Source organism: Panthera onca, chromosome B1, assembly GCF_046562875.1.
Source record: "Panthera onca isolate mPanOnc1 chromosome B1, mPanOnc1 haplotype 2, whole genome shotgun sequence".
Lineage (NCBI taxonomy): Eukaryota > Metazoa > Chordata > Mammalia > Carnivora > Felidae > Panthera > Panthera onca.
In genome coordinates this window covers 72,541,550-72,558,743 of record NC_138342.1, presented here as the reverse complement: position 1 = coordinate 72,558,743, position 17,194 = coordinate 72,541,550, and the positions used below count along the sequence as shown (strand labels likewise).

General features: G+C 37.9%; 1 protein-coding gene across 6 annotated transcripts in view; it reads left to right on the top strand.

Moving 5' to 3' along the window:
- ABCG2 (ATP binding cassette subfamily G member 2 (JR blood group)) overlaps positions 1-12,794 on the top strand; it is a 131,123-nt gene extending 118,329 nt beyond the window's left edge. For all 6 annotated transcript variants that reach the window (XM_078445921.2, XM_078445924.2, XM_078445923.2 and 3 more), the window contains 6 exons: positions 1,523-1,612; positions 2,745-2,869; positions 4,413-4,567; positions 9,912-10,001; positions 10,888-10,970; positions 12,576-12,794. In XM_078445921.2, the coding sequence (XP_078302047.1) occupies positions 1,523-1,612; positions 2,745-2,869; positions 4,413-4,567; positions 9,912-10,001; positions 10,888-10,970; positions 12,576-12,723 (691 nt within the window). In that variant the 3' untranslated portion in view covers positions 12,724-12,794. The remainder of the gene's footprint in view (positions 1-1,522; positions 1,613-2,744; positions 2,870-4,412; positions 4,568-9,911; positions 10,002-10,887; positions 10,971-12,575) is intronic.
- Positions 12,795-17,194: the final 4,400 nt, after the last annotated feature.

The window sequence follows — 17,194 nt, the reverse complement described above, 5'->3', positions numbered from 1 at the left end:
AATTACTGAGTATCTGGACTTTTTTCTTTCTTTCTTTCTTTCTTTCTTTCTTTCTTTCTTTCTTTCTTCTTTTTTTGAGAGGCTGTACACTTGAGTTTCTATTTGTTCTCTCTTATTTTTGCATCATTTAAATGATGGGTCACTTCAGCTCTTTCAGTTTCAGCTCACATCCTCATGTCAATTAAATGGTTTGGTTATGAAGGGCAGCCTAACACTGTCTGAGGGATGTTAGCATGCTTTTGTAAGATGCGTATGTCTATCCAAGTGTCTTTCCTTTTTGAGCCTTCGTTATTTTACTGAGAAACAAGCATTAGTAGTCTTCCTTTTCTTACAGATGCAAAAATAAATTTTTCCTTTATAAGCATCATTTTGTTTTCTGAGCACGTTTGAAGCCATTTTGGTGATGGCCTACCAAGGATAATATCAAGGCTGTACTGACTGTTGTGTGGTGGAGGTCTATAATAAGGTGTCGACTGAGGTTTTCCTCCCCCGTCATTTTGCCTCTTCATATCCTAGTTTCTTCTTTACTTTAAAAATGTGGCTAATGGAGGCTTTTTTTTTTTTTTTTATAAATTTTTTTTCCAACGTTTTTTTTTTTATTTATTTTTGGGACAGAGAGAGACAGAGCATGAACGGGGGAGGGGCAGAGAGAGAGGGAGACACAGAATCGGAAACAGGCTCCAGGCTCTGAGCCATCAGCCCAGAGCCTGACGCGGGGCTCGAACTCACAGACCGCGAGATCATGACCTGGCTGAAGTCGGACGCTTAACCGACTGCGCCACCCAGGCGCCCCAGAGGCTTTTTTTTTTTTAAGCTCTACAGACTTTATTTGGTTCACTATTTCTTTGTTCATACATTAGGAATGATACTTGTTGTTTTTGTTAGGTAAAATTCAAGATAATATTTTTATGACCTGTGTATTCATCAGCACAGGCTGCCATCAGAAAGAACCATAGTCTGGTGGCTTCAACAACAGTTTAAACAACAACTTCTTACAGTTGAGGAGATGAGGGTGCTTCCGTTGTCAGGTTCTGATGAGAGCTCTCTTCCTGGCTAACAGATGGCCACCTTTTTACTGTGTCCTCACATGGCAGAGAGAGAGAGAGCACACTCTGGTGTCTCTCCCTTTCTTTTAAGGACACTAATCCTGTCATGGGGACTCTACCCTCATGGTCTCATCTAAATCTCATTACCTCCCAAAGACAGAATTGTCTCTAAATATCATCTCATTGAAGGTTTAGCCTTCAACATAGGAATTTGGGGAGGACACAATTCAATCCATAGCAATCCAGGACTGTGACTTCCAAACTGTGCTCTGTGGAGTCCCAGGGGTACCACTGTGTGTACAGAGAGATGGTAGGGAGAGAGCTGATGGAGCTCATAGGTCCCTCTGTTTAAACCAGAACAGTGTTCTATTTGATGTTATAAGGTATCATTTGAGGAGAGAGTTTCATGGGTAGAAAATTGATCTAAGAATGTTTAATCAACTGCAGTGCTTTTTTTTCCCTTTCTCTCATTGCAGATCAGGGGTGCTCTTCTTCCTCACGACCAACCAGTGTTTCAGCAGTATCTCAGCTGTGGAGCTTTTTGTGGTTGAGAAGAAGCTCTTTATGTGAGTAGGTCTCTGTTCCAGGAAGGGGGCTGTCTTGTATCAGGGGGTGTTGGTCAAACTGGTCATATCCTGTATTGGGCTGCAGGGTGGTACCTAGGGATTGCCAATGTTGAGAAAAAGCATCCAGAGACTGAAAAGGCAGTCATGAACCTGCGGGACCTGATACCAAGGGAAAAAGGAGTTCAAGATTAGGGCAGAGCCAGCAAATCCAAATGCTGCAGATAAAGCCAGCAATAAAGGGGCTGAAAAGGAGCTTTTGTTTTTAGCAAATGATAAGTCTTAATGGCCTTTCACAAGAAAAGTTAGAGGGGCTTGGTAGAGAGAAAGTAGTGGATTGAGCCAGTAAATATAAGGTAAGGAGGTAAAGTTGACAAAGAATGTGAACCCAGCTTAGCCCTCAATGGGAGGGGGACTAGAAGAAGGCAAAGGGCAGCCTTAAAAGAAGGTATGGGCTGTTTTGTTTCTTGTGTTTTTTAAAGTTGGAAGAAATTTGCCCATATTTACATGCTGAGGAAAGGAATCCTTCCAGAGGGAAAGAATAAAGATGTTGGTGGAGGAGTTTGGAATTATAGGAGGAAGATGTCAGGAAGAGGAAGGGATCTAGAAGTAGAGAGGAAAGAAAACAGGATTTCATAGCTGACAGGGATGTATGGTTGGAGGATATGATCATTGAAGGAAGAAGTGCCATTTTCTATTTTATCATGAGGTTGGAAGAAGTGACCCAAGACTGCATTAGGAAGTTCAGAGGATAGCAGTGTCACCTTCTTCATAATCAAAAGTGGGGAGAAAGTAAAGCTGATACCACAGCTGAGCTCCAGTGCTGGGAGAGAGGGAAGAGACAGATCTGCTCACTGGGAGCAGGTGCTCAGGGAGCAGAATGGGCGGCACCTGGAGGGAGTTCTATAATGAGAAGAAGGGTGTTGCACAGACCTGCATGGAGGTGACATCCCAGGAGAGGCCCCCACCCAAGATGGTGCCTGATGCTGACAAGGATGGAGGCTGGGTGTTCACCTCCAGGATGTGAGAAGCTGTAGTTGTTAGACCCCTGGTGGCAGCAGAAGTCTGTACAGTGAGCAATCTAATCTGTTCTCTGCCTTCCTAAACTAATGTAGGATGAGTTTTTCTTTTTCAGACATGAATATATCAGTGGATACTACAGAGTGTCATCTTATTTCTTTGGAAAACTGATATCTGATTTACTACCCATGAGGATATTACCAAGTATTATATTTACTTGTATAATATACTTCTTGTTAGGTAAGCAACATGACAAAAGGTATGTGTCTTTAGTCTTGGATATGAGGGCGGGCCAATTTGTTTATACCAGCATGTTTTTGGTTCTCAAACTCTAAGCCACGCCAGTGAGATAAGGAGACATCTATCCATTGTGCACACTCTCAATAACTTCCCTGAGGACATTTTTTCAAGACTTGTCCCCAACTAACTTTAAAAACTTTTTATAAAACTGTATTTTACTGTGAGATGCTATGTATCATTTACAAACATGGAAAGAATTCACAAGATTGTTTGACACTGTGCTGGAGGAGCTGGAATATTTAGTACCATTTATATTTTTGTGTGTGTGCATGTGTTTGTGTGTGAAGATAGTGAAAGATGTGACTTTTGGGGCTTCTTAGTTTAATACAAATACTTGTTTGATAGGTGTGGTTATTAGATTCATCTGTGCATTGTGTTTAGGCTTTACCCCAGGCTCACTGCATCAGAATTTCCATATATTTTACTGATACACATAAACACATACACATCAGAAATATATATTTTAATTAATATATATATATATTTTATATAAATATATATTTATATTTTTATATAATATAAATATATATTTATATTTATATAAATAAATAATTTTTTATTTATTTATAATATTTAATATTATTAAATATTATATATTTATATTATTATATAATTATATATTTTAATTATATATAATATATAATATATATAATATATAATATAATTATAAATATTATATATTTATATAATATTAAATATTAAAATAAATATATAATATTTATATATTAAATAAATAAAATAAATTTATATTTATATATATATAAATATATATATATATATATATATAAATATATATATATATAACTAAAGCACTAAGAAGATTCACTGATTGAATTAAACTTCCATTTTACAAATAAGAGGTGTGTCAAATATTTAGGCATAGAACCTAGATCCTCAGGCTCCTTCCAAAATCTTCAGATTATATGACCCATAATATTAGTCCATTATGATTTGTAAAGTAGTCTTATGAAATTTATTTAGCCCCACCCTCAATCCCAGAGTTATATGGTGATTTGTCTTGGGAGACTTGGCTTGTGGAGACATTACCCCAGATAGTGAAACCACTGGAAGGTCACATAATCTTCATCTTCCCAGTTTCTTCACACAACGCAGTTATAGCCAGTAGTCATGTGGTGATGTCTGGGTAGAACGAATGTGCTCTTGACAAGTTTCCTTCTTAGAAGAAATGGCTGTAGAATTGTTACCACTTGTGTTGCCTACAGCTGTCCATCTCAGGCACTCAGAAATTGTTAATAATTACACATAAAGGAGCATAGATGTTACGTAGAAATGTGCTTATACAGTAAGTATAAAAAGAAAGTGTATGATAACTTTATACAGTAGGATGGGGTGGTCGGATAGAGGATGAATTTTCTTCATTCTGATATTTGTTTCTCAAAATATTATAGTGCCATTTGCACAGAGCGCTCTCAAATACACTGTTACCTATTGGATTCAACCCCCTCTTTTCTTCCCAACCAAGGATTGAAACCAGTTGTGGAGGCTTTCTTCATCATGATGTTTACCCTTATGATGGTGGCTTATTCAGCCAGTTCTATGGCACTGGCCATAGCAGCAGGCCAGAGTGTGGTGTCCATAGCAACACTTCTCATGACCATCTCCTTTGTGTTTATGATGGTGAGTAGAAACTGTGCTTCGCTAAGAATAAATTATTTCCCCTTATTCTTTCCTGCAAATTTATCTGTTACCTGAAACCAGCTTGGAGGATTCTGTAAATTAGATTCTCTGCTTTAAGGAGGCCATGTATTGAAGGATAGCTTATATTAGAGAATGTACAGCTTTTTCTTGACATTCCCTAGCCTTTTTGGCTACTATTCTAATATTATTGCTATAAATTTAGTTAGCATTTTGTTGCAAATGAGTTTTTAAAAGATTCTTCTTGGTGGCATATAGTGAAACCTTGATAAACTGGAACTTCAAAAACCAAACTAGACTTTAAACGAAAGACTAAGATGCAGAAGGGCACTATATCATAATAAAGGGGACAATCCAACAAGAAGATCTAACAATTGTAAATATTTATGCCCCCAACATGAAAGTACCCAAAAATATATAACTATTAATGAGACATAAAGGAACCCATTGATAATAATACAATAATAGTAGGGGACTTTAACACCTCACTTACAGCAATGGACAGATCATCCAAGCAGAAAATCAACAAGGAAACAATGGCTTTGAATGACACACTGGACCAGATAGACTTAACAGATATATTCAGAACATTCCATCTTAGAGCAGCAGAATGCACTTTCTTTTCAAGTGCCCATGGGCCATTCTCCAGAATAGATCACAAATGGGTCAACAAATAAAAAAGATTGAGATCATACCATGGATATTTTCATATAACAACCCTATGAAACTTGAAAATCAGCTACAAGAAAAAATTTGGAAAGACCACAAATACATGGAAGTTAAATAACATGCTACTAAACAATGAATGGGTCAACCAATAAACCAAAGAACAAGTTAAAAAAAATACATGGAAACAAATGAAAATGAAAACACAATGGTCCAAAACCTTTGGGATGAAGCAAAAGTAATTCTAAGAGGAAAGTATATTACCTCAAGAAGCAAGAAAAATCTCAAATAAACTACCTAACTTTATACTAAAGGAGCTAGAAGAACAACAAATGAAGCCTAAAGCCAGCAGAGGAGAGAAATAATAAAGATTAGAGCAGAAATAAATGATACAGAAGCTAAAAAGAAAGAAAAGAAAGAAAGAAAGAAAAAGAAAGAACCATACAGCAGATAAATGAAACCAGGGGCTGAATCTTTCAAAGAATAAAATTGATAAACATCTAGCCAGACTTATCAAAAAGAAAAGAGAAAGGGCCCAAATAAATAAAATTAAAAAAGAGTGGAGAGGTCACAACCAACACCACAGAAATAACAATTATAAGAGAACATTATGAAAAACTATATACTAACAAATTGGACAACCTGGAAGAAATGGATAAATTCCTAGAAACATATACACTACCAAAACTTAAACAGGAAGAAATAGAAGACTTGAGCAGATCAATAACCAGCAAAGAAATTAAATCAGTTATAAAAAGTCTCCCAACAAACAAAAGTCCAGGACCAGACAGTTTCCTAGGAGAAATCTACCAAACACTTAAAGAAGAGTTAATATCTATTCTTCTTAAACTATTCTAAAAAATAGAAAAGGAAAGAAACCTTCTAAATTCATTCCAAGAGACTAGCATTACCCTGATTCCAAAACCAAAGACTCCACTAAAAAAGACAACTATAGGCCAATATCCCTGATGAACATGGATGCAAAAATTCTCAATAAAATACTAGCAAACTGAATCCAACAGTGCATTAAAAGAATCATTCACCACAATCAAGTGGGATTTATTCCTAGGTTGCAAGGGTGGCTCAGTATTTGCAATCAATCAACATGATACACCACATTAATAAAAGAATGGATAAAAACCATATCCTTTCAATTGGTGCAGAAAAAGCATTTGACAAAGTACTACATCCATTCATGATAAAAATTCTCAACAAAGTAGGGTTGGAGAGAATATACCTCAATATAATAAAGGCCACATAAACCCCACATCCTCAATGGGGGAAACAGAGGTTTTCCTCTAAGGTCAGAAATAAGACAGGGATGTCCACTCTCACCACTTTTTTTTCAACATAGTACTGGAAGTCCCAGCCACAGCAATCAGACAACAAAAAGAAATAAAAGTCATCCAAATTGATAAGGAAGAAGTAAAAGTGTCACTATTTGCAGATGACATGATACTCTATATAGGAAGTTTGAAAGACTCCAAAAAATTTTACTAGAACTGATACATGAATTCAGTAAAGTTACAGGATACAAAATCATCATACAGAAATCTGTTGCATTTCTATACACCAATAATGAAGCAGCAGAAAGAGAAATCAAGCAACCAATCCCATTTAAAATTGCACCAAAAACCATGAGATATGTAGGAATAAACCTAACCAAAAAGGTAAAAACATCTGTACTCTGAAAACTATAGAACGCTGATGAAAGAAATTGAAGAGGACACAAAGAAATGGAAAAACATCCCATGCTCATTGATTTGAAGAACACATATTGTTAAACTGTCTATACTACCCAAAGCAATCTACACATTTAATGCAATCCCCATCAAAATGCCACCAATATTTTTCACAGAGCTAAAACTAACAATCTTAAAATGTGTGTGGGACCACAAAAGACCCCGAATAGCCAAAGCAATCTTGAAAAAAGCAAAGCAAAGCTGGAGGCATCACAATTCTGGGCTTCAAGTTATAATACAAAACAGTAGTGATCAAGACAGCATAGTACTGGCACAAAAACAGACACAAAGGTCAATGGAAAAGAATAGAAAATCCAGAAATGAACCCACAAGTATATGGCCAATTAATCTTTGGCAAAGCAGGAAAGAATATCCAATGGAAAAAAGACCGTCTCTTCAACAAATGGTGCTGGGAAAACTGGACAGCTACATGCAAAAGAATGGACCATTTTCGTACACCATACACAAAAACAAATTCAAAATGAATTTTCCTTTTCATTTTGTGAAGAATGTCTAAATGGCTGTCAGAATGGCTAAAATTAACAACAAAAGAAACAACATTTATTGGTAGAGATGTGGAGAAAGGGGACCCCTCTTAGATTGTTGGTGGGAATGCAAACTGGTGCAGCCACTTGGAAAACAGTATTGAGGTTCTCAGAAAGTTAAGAATGGAACTACTCTATGATCCAATAATTGTACTCCTAGGTATTTACCCAAAGGATATAAAAATACAGATTTGAAGGGATACATGCACCTCTGTGTTTATAGCCACATTATCAACAATAGCCAAATTATGGAAAGATCCCAAATGTCTATCCACTGATGAATAGATAAAGAGGAGGTGGTATATATACACAATGGAATATTACTCAGTCATAAAAAAGAATAAAATCTTGCCATTTTTAATGACATGGATGGAGCTAGAGAGCGTTAAGTGAAAGAAGTTAGAGAAAGACAAATACCATATTATTTCACTTATATGTGGAATTTAAGAAACAGAATGAACAAGGAAAGGGAAACGAAAGAGAGAGAGGCAATCTAAGAAACAGACTCTTAACCATAGAAAATGTGATGGTTACCAGAGGGAAGGTAGGTGGGCAGATGGGTTAAATAGGCGATGGCAATTACGGAGTGTACTTGTTGTGATGAGGACCAGGTATATGCAAGTGTTGCATCACTAAATTGCATACCTGAAACTAATATTACAGTGTATGTTAGTTAATTAGTTAGAATTTAAATATAAACTTAAAAAAAAACAGAAAAATTTTGATTTTAAGATTCCCTATATAAACAGCAGTCAATTGCCCAACTTCTATGCTAGTGTTAGAGAACTGCTGACTGGTTTAAGCAATAACTTAATGGTTTGGATGTATCTACTCCTTTCCAAGGGAATAGCTAAGTTCCATGAGAAACAAAATGGTCTGCAGTGTGGGTAGTCTGTCTTGGGTCCCTCCTGTATTTTGAAAAGGAGTGTCTAAAAATACTGAAGCATTCCAGAACCCACACAGTACTGTGTCTCTGCCTTTCTGCGTTCCTGACATTCCCTTATATGAATATATTTCTACTTACCTTTTTTTTTTTAAGTAGTTACCGAATCCTAATCTTACATGTCCCTTAATTTTACATGCACATAGATGAATCAGTACATGAATCAACTAGTTACCACATTGCCCCCTACAACATGAAGTAAACAGGAATGCTTAGTCTATTAATATACATGTTCTTTCTGCTAGAATAGGAATAGATGTCTTTAAAAGGAAAATAATCAGCACAAACTTTGACAAACTTTGTGAGTTTGAAATCTAAACATTATTGAGAAATTGATAAACCTTGCATGTATTTTCTGTATTATCCAATAAATAACATGTCATCAATACATAAAAATGTCTTGTTTTATATTAGATGCTTCGTCTTATTATTTAAATGTTCGTATATAGAACTTTTAAAACCAGTCATAAAACCATGTTACTCAGAGACGCCGTGTGTCGTATATTAAGCACCTGGTTAGGTGGAGTTCAAAAATATGTAGTCCCTCAGCGACGTCAGGTTATGTCTATCCCAGCATTCCTAGGGCCAGTTAGAAATTTTATATGAACCTCTTCTCATGTAGCCATCTGTTGCTGGAGTAATCCTTCCTGGGATCTTCATTGTCATACTGTTTTATGGTAGCTTTAAATTTTTTTTTTAATGTTTGTTTATTTTTGAGAGAGAGAGAGCATGAGCAGGGGCGGGGCAGAGAGGGAGGGAGACACAGAATCTAGAGCAGGCTGTCAGCATAGAGCCCAATGCAGGGCTTGAACTCATGAACCATGAGATCATGAGCTGAGCTGAAATTGGATGCTTAACTGACTGAGCCACCCCGTCACCTGGTTTTTGGTAGCTTTAAATGAAGGTATTCACCATATTTTATGCTTCACTTCACCACATTGTGCTATATACCAGTTCCAGGCTGTAGGTTAAGTATGCATCCTGACCCCCAAATTATTTTTATAGTCATGCAGAGATAGAATGCAAACGTTTTTAAATAACAAATCATACTGTGTTTTGGAAATAGAGGAATGAGATGTTCAGGGTATGATCTGGTGTATGTATTGGTGGGAACATATAGTGTCTGTATCGTGAGAACAGTCAGTACTTCTTGACCTTTCATTGTGTGCAGTTACAGAAAGTAAAAACCTTGAAATTTAAGGGTCTTCCAATTAAATGGCACATATATTATATATTGTCGTTCCCTGAGAACCATAAACAGCCTCAGTGATAGAGAGGCATACTCATGCAAAGAGGAATGGAAGGAATGTCCAGAGTTGGTCTTAACAGAAATGTTTATAAAGGTTGTAGGGCACTTAAAGGAGATATTCTCTGTAATTCTTCATGAAATCCCCTTACCAGGTCTAATTCTTGGTATTTTCTTTTTGTAGATATTTTCAGGGCTGTTGGTAAATCTCACAACCATCCAGCCTTGGCTATCATGGCTTCAGTACTTCAGCATTCCTCGATATGGCTTTGCGGTGAGTTTTCCTCATCTGTTTCTGTGATCCTAGCACAGGATTAATTCTAGGATTAGAATTCCCAAGCTAGGGACAACCAGAATAAAGCCTAACAACCTTGTCTCCCACTGTGAACTGTGAAGGTCTCCAGGGGTTTCTTTTTTAGGAGCAATGAAGGAGAGTTTTCTATTAAGCCTTAGATCACCTTGATAATCACCTGAGGTTTCCCCAGTTACCCAGTTGTCTGAAGGAGGTGAAGGGTGGGGAGATAACTCCTCATGAGGGAGAAAGATTGACTAATTGATATAAAGAAATATAGTTGTGTTTCAGTTCACTATGAAAATAGAGAATGGGGGGCCTAGAATACGTATTTTATATTGAATTCAGAAAAAAACAAACAAAAAAACCCCCCCAAAAAACAAAGAGCATATAATACAGCCACTATGTTGGTTTTAGAAAGCTAATCAACTCCAAAGAAAACTGTCTTAATATAGTATAATTGGGTTCCTAACTCCCAAGAATTAGCACTGGTTTTGATGAAAATAAACACGAATAACACAAAAGATTCTCACCATAAATAAACGATAGTCACTGAGTACTGCTGTATGATTTTGAATACACTGTGGGATTATAAAATTGGGGAGAGAAGAAGGAAGGAGCCAGAGGTCTCCCCTCTTTGCCAACTACTTTACTTCCCTTTGTTTTGGAAGCTAAAATCTCAACCTTAGACTACTCAGTTGCCAAGGAAAAGAATTTTAGTTGCTCTGGTGTGGCAGAGACTGTGAATGTGAAGCTTGGTTTGTTTGTAGAAATAGCAATAAAGATTAAACTAGGAGTACATGATAATTCTTTGAAGTTTTTTGAAATTTAAAACTGTTTACCTTGCCCCATCCCCCTTGTGTTATAGGCTTTGCAGCATAATGAATTTTTGGGACAAAACTTCTGCCCAGGACTCAATGTAACAACAAATAATACCTGTAGTTATGCGACGTAAGTTGGTATTCAGTGTCGTAGTGGATTTGTTTACTATTGTGGTGTATGTAGAAAGCCCACTGGGCCGCTTGGCTGGTGTAGGTCCTTTCACTGACTTCTCTGGGTTGTACACCAGTGCCCATCTCCTTGGCACTTGCTTCAGTGAAAATTGTACTTCAGATGGAGAAATGTTTCTGATACGTTGTTCATTGGGGGCCTTTAAAAAAGATTCATTGGCTGTTTTGATTGTGAGTTTTAGTTTTGACTTTCCGAACACTTGAGTTTGAAATGAGCTGCTTTGATATTTTACCAAAGCCTTGGAATTTTGGAATTGTATGGAGTGGGTGAAGTGTATGGATCCATAAACTTATGGCTTCCTGTAAGCCCAACCCAAGGCCAGGAGCAAGAGCTAAGAGGGCAGCAGAGGGGAGGATCGTTGTCCTGCCGCGCTGTGGGCACTTGCCTCTTCCTCCTGCGTTTACTAGGAGACATTATGAAATCGAGGTCTACAGGACTATCTTTTTTTTCTTTTAAACTGACCCAGAACATCCTTTTTGAGGGATGTATCCTCCAAAGGAGGAAACACCTTTCAGTAAACTGAGAAAGAAGTCCCATTTTTTTGCATAATGTCAAACAGAAATGCAGATTTTGATAAAATCAGAGGATGTTGTTTTAAAAATTGAATAACCCTTTTCTTGTCGATGATTGTTGTTAATGGTTTGATTTTGCTACGTCAATCAATGAAAGAAAAGAGAATGCTGGTATCCAGAATCTCATGAACTATTCTCAAGTAGAATACAAATAATTCTTAGTAATAGGGCAAATTGTTATTTTGAAGTATTTCTGAAAAACCTGTATGAAGAGAAGTTTTCTATATTCTGCCCACTCTCTTCTGTCTTGGTATAACATTTTTGGAGGAGCTGCACACACATGGCGTACCAGGTAGTCAGTATGGCTGTACCAGGTAGTTTTAGGACCAGGCGCTTTTCTAAACTGTGGCAGGGCCGCTCCATCCTGCTCTAGCTCAGCCCCCACCGAGGCTTACACCTGATTAGGTGGGCCTGCTGCTGAGTATCTGCAGTGCTCATTCCAGCCCTGCTGCGAGAGCAGCGGGGGCAGGAAGCCCTCGCTCACCTCTTTTCCTAGCTTTAGAATTCTTAGCGTGTGTTTCTTTGTATATCTGGTTGGTGGGTAGTGAGCTCTGTAAAGAGCTTTGATCAACTTGGTAGGGGCCTTAGATGTCAGCTGTTAAAACTGAGGTTTTCCCTGTCAGGAGTGAGAGCAGCATCAGAGATCTGAAAACAAATGAATTTTCAGAGATTAGCGACTGAATTCAAAGTGTGAATCGGTGGACTTGGCTAAGTTCCTTAAACCTTAGTCTCTTCATCTTTTTAAATGGGTATGATATTTATTTCACTGGGTTGTTTCAGGGATTAACTAAACTGTTACATATGGACTGCTTAGCATAGTATCCAGCAGAATTGTAAGCCCTCATTGTTACCCATTATATATAAAGGCATAGTTCTTTAAGACTTGGAACCTATGGGAACTGTGAATACATTAAGAGTAAAACTTGACAGATAACTAAGGGTAAAGTTATATTCTTTTTCTGTTGAATTTCAGATGTACTGGCGAAGAATTTTTGGTAAACCAGGGCATCGATATCTCCCCTTGGGGCCTGTGGAAGAATCACGTAGCCTTGGCATGCATGATTGTTATTTTCCTTATAATTGCCTACCTAAAATTGTTATTTCTTAAAAAATTTTCTTAAATTCTTCTTGAATTTACATGATTTATGTGCACATTAAATAGGGAGTGTCTTGATTTATTTTAAGCATTCAATGAAGTGTTTTTGTCGTCTCTTCATTTGGCATCATACTGTTCAGCAAGAATTATTTTTCTAGAAACCGCAGCGAACTGATTTATACATGAAAGAACTCAAGTCATAAACTAGTGATATTATGGACTGTGTATTAGTTCATCTGGTCATACAGTAACCATGGGGAAGACATCTAGTTTATCAACCTAAAACAGAATTGAATGCTGGGAACTTGTGACAAGTTATTAATATTTCTGGTATTAGTTTCCTCATCTTTAAAATGAATAGAGAGTTCATTGCCCTCCAGCTCCAGTATTAGATGAATCTGTGATTTGCCATTATTTAATAAATCATAATAACAAATGTACAGATGCAGTGGTGGAAGTACGAAATCTAATCTATGTTGGAAAAACCCAGTGTTATTTATAGGGCAAAAAAACCCCATTGTGATAGAAAAAGCTTTGATGAGCCTTTTAAGATTATTAGAACGTACTGAGATTTCTCTAGTGGAATCAGAGCACCTCAGGGGTCTCTGCTGGCCTTTGTAGGTGTGGAGGACTGGGAATTGTGACCCTTGCTGGAGCAGTTCAGTGGTCTGTGATCAGGGCAAGGATCAGAGCCTCTTGGGGCACTTTGCTCAAATACAGATGGCCAGGCCCTATGAGCCCCGCTGCATCAGCATCTCCAGGGTTACTCCAGAAAGCCCTGCCCATGCCAGGACCTGGTCATTTCCAAGATTCTCTCTGCCTCTGAAACTTAGTTATGATACACTACCTGTCATAACTGCCCCCTACAGACTTTTTCATTCCTACATATACATCTCTTATTCACGGATCTTCTCTTTGTTCTAACCCTTATCAGTAATAGGGAACTATTTCTTAACTTCTTTTTTTTTTTATATATAATTTTTTTTAATGTTTATTTATTTTTGAGACAGAGAGAGCACAGGAGCAGGAGAGGGGCAGAGAGAGAGGGACACACAGAATCTGAAGCAGGCTTCAGGCTCTGAGCTGTCAGCACAGAGTCCGACATGGGGCTCAAACTCGTGAGCTGTGAGATCATGACCTGAGCTGAGGTAGGACACTTAACTTAGTGAGCCACCCAGGCGCCCCTTAACTTCTTTTTTATTGAAGGGTCATGTGGGGAAAAGTGTAGTCCAGTGAAGTATCAAAAAAGGAACATGCTGGTGGAGCTACCAATCTAGGCAAAGAAACAGGACGTTAGCAGTGCATGGATGCCCGCCGCATGCCCCCTCCCGATCACTACTTCCTTCTCTCTGTGCTATTTCTGAAATGATGCTTGTATACTCCTCCTTGTTGCTGTTCTCATGTTTTGTGTTCCTGTGTGCATAGGTCCAGCCTTACTTAAGTCCTTTCCTCCCCCTTTTAATGAAGTATTAATTCTGGAATAATTTTAGATTTAACAGAAGAGTTGCAAAGGTAGTATGGAAAAATTCCCAGATATACTTTACCCAACTTTCCTTACTAACATTTTATATATCATGGTACATGTCAGAAGTAAGAAGTTAACATTGGTACATTACTATTACTTAAACTACACACTTTATTCAGATTACACTAACATGCTTAGTCATTCCAGGATCCACTCCAGGGGATCGGATTGCAATGAATCCTCCTTTTTATGAAAGTAAACATTTTTCAGAATTGAGGTTGAGGATCACCAGTGTGGACCCTTTGCAACTGGTCATCTTGGAGTATCACTTAGTGTCATTGGGTGCCCTGCCATATTGTCACAATATCAGTCCAGGGAGGGACATAACATTATATATATATATATATATATATATATATATATATATATATATGTGCGTGTGTGTGTGTATGTGTATATATATGTGTATATATATATATTTCATAACATTGTATTTTTCAGAAACTTTTTTTAATGATATTTCATTAATGCACTGTCTTGTAACATGTTGTCACACACTCTTTTTACCCTATTATGTGACCATTAGGGTTAATCAGTTTTTCCTGTTCTTGGTGTATAACTCTGGCTTCCTCATAGTTCTCTGTATACAGTCTTCTCCCATCATACAGAGAGTAATATCTGTGCTTCACACACAAAATACACTTAACAGAAGAAACAAAACAGCCCAATATATTAACACTCACTTTTAAAATAAGAAAGAGGGTCATGGTTCAGTGTCTGACATCCTCTCAGGTCATGATCTCATGGTTATTGAGTTCGAGCCCCACATCCAGCTTGCTGCTGTCAGCCTGTCAGAGCAGAGCCCACATTGGATCTTCTGTCCCCCTCTGTCTGCCCCTTCCCCACTGGTACTCTGTCAAAAATAAACAAACATTTAAAAAATGAAATAAAAAAGAATTTAAATGTATCCTCTTATACCTATCATCCTTTTATAGTGCAATTTCCTTATATCCTTTTTAAATTTTTTTTAACGTTTATTTATTTTTGAGACAGAGAGAGACAGAGCATGAACAGGGGAGGGTCAGAGAGAGGGAGACACAGAATCTGAAACAGGCTCCGGGCTCTGAGCTGTCAGCACAGGGGCCCGATGCGGGGCTCGAACTCACAGACCGCGAGATCGTGACCTGAGCCAAAGTCGGCGCTCAACCGACTGAGCCACCCAGGCGCCCCCCTTATATCCTTTTTATATAATTCTGTTTTTAATTATTATGGTAAACCTATAACATAAAATTTGCCATCTTAACGGTTTTTAAATTAAGGACCATTTTTAAAAGTAACGTAAAAGCGTATATCCTATAAAGTATAAAAGAACATACTAATTTATAGAAATTTAGAAATCAGACTATGTCTATATCCTTTTGAATTTTGTTTTTATTTTCTTGGATGTCAGAAGTACTAATCTGTAATGGGAGAAGATATATTAATTTGGTTTAAAGTAAAAGAAACCTGGGGCACCTGGGTAGCTCCGTTGATGGGGCATCTGACTTTGTCTCAGGTCATGATCTCGTGGTTCTTGAGTTCAAGCCCAAAGTTGGGCTCTGTGCTGACAGCTTGGAGCCTGGAGCCTGCTTCAGATTCTGTGTCTCTTCTTTCTCTTCCCCTCCCCTGCTCACAGTCTGTCTCTCTCTGTCTCTCAAAAAATAAAATGTTAAAAATTTTAAAAAGAAAGGAAATCTCAGGAATAAATGAAAAGTGTTAGCTACTGTTTATACTCTTCCCATTGCTGTCGTGGGGCTTTTACAAAAGGGTGCAGGAAGACTCATTGTGGAAGGCTCCATGGTGTGTTAGGTGAGGCAGCAAGAAAGGAAAGGAAAATGGGTGGCTTGAAGAGAGTTGTTGAAGGGGCAGTGGACATACTCCTCTGTTTCTTCGTCTTGGAAGCCATTCTTCATGGTCTTTAGATTTGAATTACATTAACCTCAATACCTCAATGTTTACATATATTTGAAAAGCAGCATTACTCGTATTTATATGAAATCTTTAGGCCTCCCCAGTGCCTGCTCAGTGCGCCCCAGATCAGACTAGCAGAGCTGGGACAGATGCCATTCTTGGGTCCAAAAGCTTGGGCTCTCGCCAATGCTGATGTCCTGATGGCCACTCCTGATGATGCCTCAGCTGTTAAAATGTTGATGAACCAGATTTCTAAGAAATTTTCTGGTAATTTCACTAAGATACTTTTCAAGATATTCTATTGAAACCCTGTTTCTGTATTACAGAACAAATATGTTGCCTCCTAATAATTTACTCTTCCATAAGAGATTTGGCTACCAGTTGAGATGAGGGAGGCCTCACTGGGTTTGTGGGAGAGTGTGTTTTGCATGTTTAGGAATTGGGACTTTATTTTTTTCAGTGTATGCAAGGGGCATTATGCTCTGAGGAATTAATTCACATGAGCCATCCTCAGAAGGGGATTGGTAAACCAGAGCACCAGTTTACTAATTTAAACAGTAAAATGTTACATAGCCATTTACCTGTGACATTCTTCTCTCAGGTGTGAAACTGAAATCAGAGGATTCTTTGGGCTTAGGATTTAAGGCTAATTTAGACAATGTCCACTACATCCATAGGAATTTGTGTGTCAAGCAAACCTGAATCGTTGCAAGAGCTCATCCTCACCAAGTCCATTCAGGAGGTAATCCGTAACTGCCTCACCGTCTGAGGTTTGTGCTTATTCTCAGTGGAATAAAGATCCCAAAGAAAACCTGGAACCCCACCAAACATAGCTACTGTCTTGCTGTACCTGCTGGCCTTCTGTCTCTTGTTATACACATTAAAAAAATGGTTGACTCACATGTTGCAGCCTACTTTCTGTCCCCATTGAACAATATGACTATAAGATACCTCTATTCTAAATTGGAGTAACTCTGTGACTGTGAGATTCCACATTTCTTTGCGGTTACCCAGGGTTTCCCAAGCTTGCCTGGTAAGAATCAATGGTCATCTGGATGCTTATGGAAGGAAGGAAAGAAAG